Consider the following 4,558-nt stretch of genomic DNA (forward strand, 5'->3'; position numbering starts at 1 on the left):
CGACAAATAAATGAAGACTTTTCGCGTAGAGAAGGAGGGAAGGGAAGTTGAACGGTGTTGAAAAGGAAAAACAAAGAAATAATAATAATACATGTCGGTGTTTTGATTTTTTTAATAAAGAGCATTAAATCTTTCATTTGATAGAAATGATACATATTATTTCTGCTGCTTGCTATACGGTATTTTTTTTTTTTTAAATGTATCCGTGAAAACAAGAAATCCTTTCTGATCATCGGGATGATCTGGCGATCGAGTGCGCACACAGAGTTCCCGTCCGTCTGAATTTCGAAGGTTACGAGGAGCACCTGAATGCGTCATGTGTCCTTTAAACCTCACGGAGAGTGAGCTGGCAGAGGAAAATTAACCATGAAGCGCAATAAACCGATCCTAGCGACTATTTCTAGGACTGACCCGGTGGTGTTTGTCTTTGATTTCAACAAAATACCAACAATCGATTATTATTACTTGAGTAATTCACTGTCTCGTTCGAATAATTTGACCTCCACAACACAATCTGCCAGCATAAGCCATATTAAAATGTTACTACCAGTACTACCGGCAAAAATTCATTTGGTCATTTGTCAGTTCAACTAAGCCACATAAGTCAAAGCTTCAATATCGCTCATTTAAAATAAATGTCTTTTCGTGCTGAATAATTATCATAATTACATCAAAATTAACGCATCTGCAGGTGCGTCCCAATCATATGTGAGAGACATTGTATGATGTGGAACAAGACCGACAATAGTGTCAGTCATGGTATAAAATAGCCTACTTAATTGCAAATTTGTCTAATTGACTTTGAAATAAATAAATATCCTCTCAATCACTATAATGTAGCTACAGACGGATTATAAATCTGAACTGATGAGTTCAGGGTGACCTTATCCTAGCCCACTTTGTTCTATTTTCATCTCAGGTACCGATGGTTTCCCGTGGATATTTATAGAGAATACATCAAAAATAATCAGCCTATAGGTCTGTATTTTTGAGAGGTCGACCATCAGGTAAAACTGACAACGTGTCAAAGCTGTCAACATTTTTAAACAGAGGCTGAAGCAGCAGAGGTAGGCCTGAGCCTGCTCTTATTTACCTGGAAAGGCAGTATGTTGTTGCTGTTGTCAGTCCTGAAGGCGCTGTCCTCCATCCAGGGCTTTGGGGTGAGGGGACCAGGTCTCGGGAATTTGGGGGGTGCTATAACATTGCTGGAATAGGGCTTTTTCATAGGGGAGATGGGGTTCAGGGGTGACGGCACACCGACGCCGACTCCGACCCCGACCCCTACCCCGACGCCCACCGCTCTGCGCGGGTCCCTGCCTGCCTGCAGCCCGCTCCAGGGGTTGGAGGCTGTGCTCCATGCGGCGTTTTGGTGATTATTCCAAGCAGACGACGGGGCCGAAGAAGACGTCGAGGACCCCTTGCTGTTATTCATGATGGTCTGATAAGCGTTTCTCTGGGGGAAGGGGCCTTGACTGGGGCTGACAGGGGATCTCCTCTGCTGGGGCTGCTGCTGCTGCTGCGGCGGCGGCTGCTGCTGCTGCTGCTGGGCTTGCTGTTGATGCTGTTGGGACTGAGGAGCCAGGCCGATCTGCGGGGAGAAATTACCCCCGAAGACCGGGTTGACGTGGTGGGGGAAGTTCTGGAAAAGCATCGTCCCGTTCACCGAGGGTATTCCCTGGAAAAAGCTATCGTCCACGGCGTTTGTGGTTCCCGTGGACCAAGTGCTCCCAAACGAGGAGGGAGGGGAGGAAAGGGGGCCGCCGGTCTCCTGCGGCTGGTGGTGGAAGCTCAACCCGGGCAGGATCGGCGACTCCATCGGCACTTTGTCCTTGCTGCTGCTGCCGCCGCTGCTGCTGCTGCTGCTCAGCGCTGAAGCCGCTTGGTTGCTCCCGGTCGACGGGCTCTCAGACTCCGATGAAGAAGAAGTGGGCTCCGATGACGGGGTCGGGGTGGAGGGAGGAGGGTCTACTTGCGTCGGATCTTGCTGATGGTGAGGCTGGGCTTTGTTTTTGTCCATCAGTAAATCATCCTGCATGGTTTGCTGAGCTGCAACGAGGGGAAACAGAGACGAGGAGTTATTATTATTATTGTTGTAATTCAGGAGATCACGCACCGGGCTGGCGGGGCTGCTGTAGTATCTGATGAACTGGGACAACTCCGACAAGGATATGATGTTAGAGGGACCAGGCAACTGCAAAGCGAATGCGTGATCACCCATTTAGCCGAAAAGAAGAAGAGGAGGAAAAAAAACACACTTCCCAAGACTACACCAGAATGATTCAGAAAATCCCACAAATTACACACGGGGCATATGGCTGCAGATATTCACCAGATTTCGCCACGTCTCGTTTTTCCTTCCACGCAGGAACTCCGGAGCTGCAATGTGAAACTGATTCAGTGTGTGTTTTTTGCCCAAGGACCTCCCCTATATTCATTTACATACGTCAGTAAATACAGCTGTCCTTCAACAAGGTTAAAAGGCAGCTCTACCTTGACCCAGGCACTTCGACGAACGGAGGTTCTCTGAACTAAAGCAGGAAAAAAAAAACAAAGGCACACTTCGCCCCTTTTTCCTTTTTTACGCAGCAGAAAGTGACGCACCTGAGCACTTTATTATGCAAAGATCCAAACCTTTCCCTTACAATAAAACACGCACCAGTCCAATTGTTCTACCACGATGTGAAGACAAAAATCATTTAATAAATAAGAGGGAGTTGACTGGCCAAATTGCCAAATAATACGCACTGATTTATTATGATTTATAGTGAGGGATTTTATTATAGCGCATAGAGGGACTCTGCCCGAGGTCCGCATTGACACAGCCACGGGTTGGCATTGACATAATACAAAATGTACTCATGCAACTTGCAGTTTTAAAGGCGATAATATAAGCTGGAATGTCACTGACAGCCCTGCTCGCTGTCCTCTATTGAAAGTTAGACTATATGTTGAAGCTTCCATGCAAAATTATTATATACTTTGCATGTCAGAGCCAACGCCTTGCAAAAGCCCAGTTACCAAGCTCACCCTCGAATATTATCATGACGATTTTTGCATTCAGAAAAGCCATAAAGTTTCCATATCATTAAACAAAACAGTTGCAGGGCAATCTAAAATGTAAATAGATCACAGTTTGCTTGATTTCCTCAAGGCTCCACCGAGCAATTCTGACAGCTGGAGCAGATGCAAGGCACAGCCATATGCTGTGACACAGTGTCAAATCACCCAAGGTTATAAATTTTACAACATTAAAGCAAATGACAACACTGATAAGACTCCTCTTGACTGCAGGAGAGCTAACACACAGCCCACACTGAGAGGCCTCTCGACAACATGGATGCAATACTCTGTAGACTTTGTAATCAACACTCCCAGATGACATGCAGGATAATTTCAGCAGCACCGTGATGGCAGTGATACAAGTTGGACTTTCAAGGTAATCGCAATAGTCTGCATTGCACACACCCCACCAGTTAATCCGTGTTTTCTCCTCCGAGAGCTGCGCGTCCAAGGTCATCAAAGCAGCACAATCAGCAGCCTGTAGTGGCTCACCTCACCGGCCCCTTCACCACACACACTGCCCAAAACCCCCTGACCATTCAAATGCCCACTTATCGCGCCGATCGAGGCATCCGATACATGTCATGAAGCTGTGTCTTGCCTTGAAATCCCCCTTTAATCCATATGTGTCCCTCCACACAAACGACAAAACAGCATGCACACACAGCGTGGTCGCCCCTCTGCCTGACGTGGAGTCTGAATTACCTTTATCGTTCACCTTTTGGGGACTCTGTAAATAAAGATATTTCTGTTTGCCTCGTCTGGGTTTAGATATGACAAACGAGCTACCCTTGTGCCGAGGTAGTCAGCAGTTGCCTCAACAGCTGATTGACTGCGGCGCATGGATGATGCCGAGGAGGCTGCAGGGAGTTGTAGTCTCTGTCGATTGCAGTGGCTAGTCAACAAACATGTAGCCAGTGTTATGTCTTCTTGACTGGTGCGATGAAAAGTATCAGTTTCAAAGCTGACATATGGGCGAGGTTACACGATGGAGCAACTGAAGCAGCAGTGAATAAAATACATATGACTGGCACTAGTAGTCTCTCTCTCTCTCTCTCTCTCTCTCTTTCTAGTTCTCTCTCTCTCCAATACGCACAAACACACGCGCATGATTAACAGGCTATACAGTGAGCACTTAATATCACAATTATTTTAATTGCTTTAATCAGTTTTGCGAAAAATCTTAAGGTTATATGACTATAAAACTTTCACAGTCAAGTGAAGACAGAGAGGGTGAGGAGCAAGATAACTCCCTATTTCCAAACGCCTTACCGCTTTTAGACGTGTTCTGTAGCCAGATGTGCATCTTCATGACGGTTGTACCTCCAAGAAGCCGTTGTCTCTCTTTGGCACATCTATCGGGAGTGGATTCAGGACATTAATTTGATATTTTTGGCCATAAGAGGGTGGGAAGCGTTATGGAACTACATTTCCCATGACAAGGGGAAGAGCGTTCTTCAGCGCGCCGTCCTTGTTTTGATGACGCAGCCACGCACAG

General features: G+C 46.5%; 1 protein-coding gene across 10 annotated transcripts in view; it reads right to left on the reverse strand.

The window, feature by feature from the left end:
- The window catches only part of cpeb3 (cytoplasmic polyadenylation element binding protein 3), a 43,613-nt gene extending 39,208 nt beyond the window's left edge, over positions 1 to 4,405 (reverse strand). For 4 of the 10 annotated variants that reach the window (XM_084376239.1, XM_084376237.1, XM_084376235.1 and 1 more), the window contains exon 1: positions 1,094 to 2,317. In XM_084376239.1, coding sequence (XP_084232365.1) covers positions 1,094 to 2,218 — 1,125 coding nt within the window. In that variant the 5' untranslated portion in view covers positions 2,219 to 2,317. The other 6 variants (XM_084376233.1, XM_084376241.1, XM_084376242.1 and 3 more) reach the window with 5 other exon arrangements.
- Positions 4,406 to 4,558: the final 153 nt, after the last annotated feature.

Source organism: Pagrus pagrus (genome assembly GCF_965226575.1).
Source record: "Pagrus pagrus genome assembly, chromosome: 15".
Taxonomy (NCBI): Eukaryota; Metazoa; Chordata; class Actinopteri; order Spariformes; family Sparidae; genus Pagrus; species Pagrus pagrus.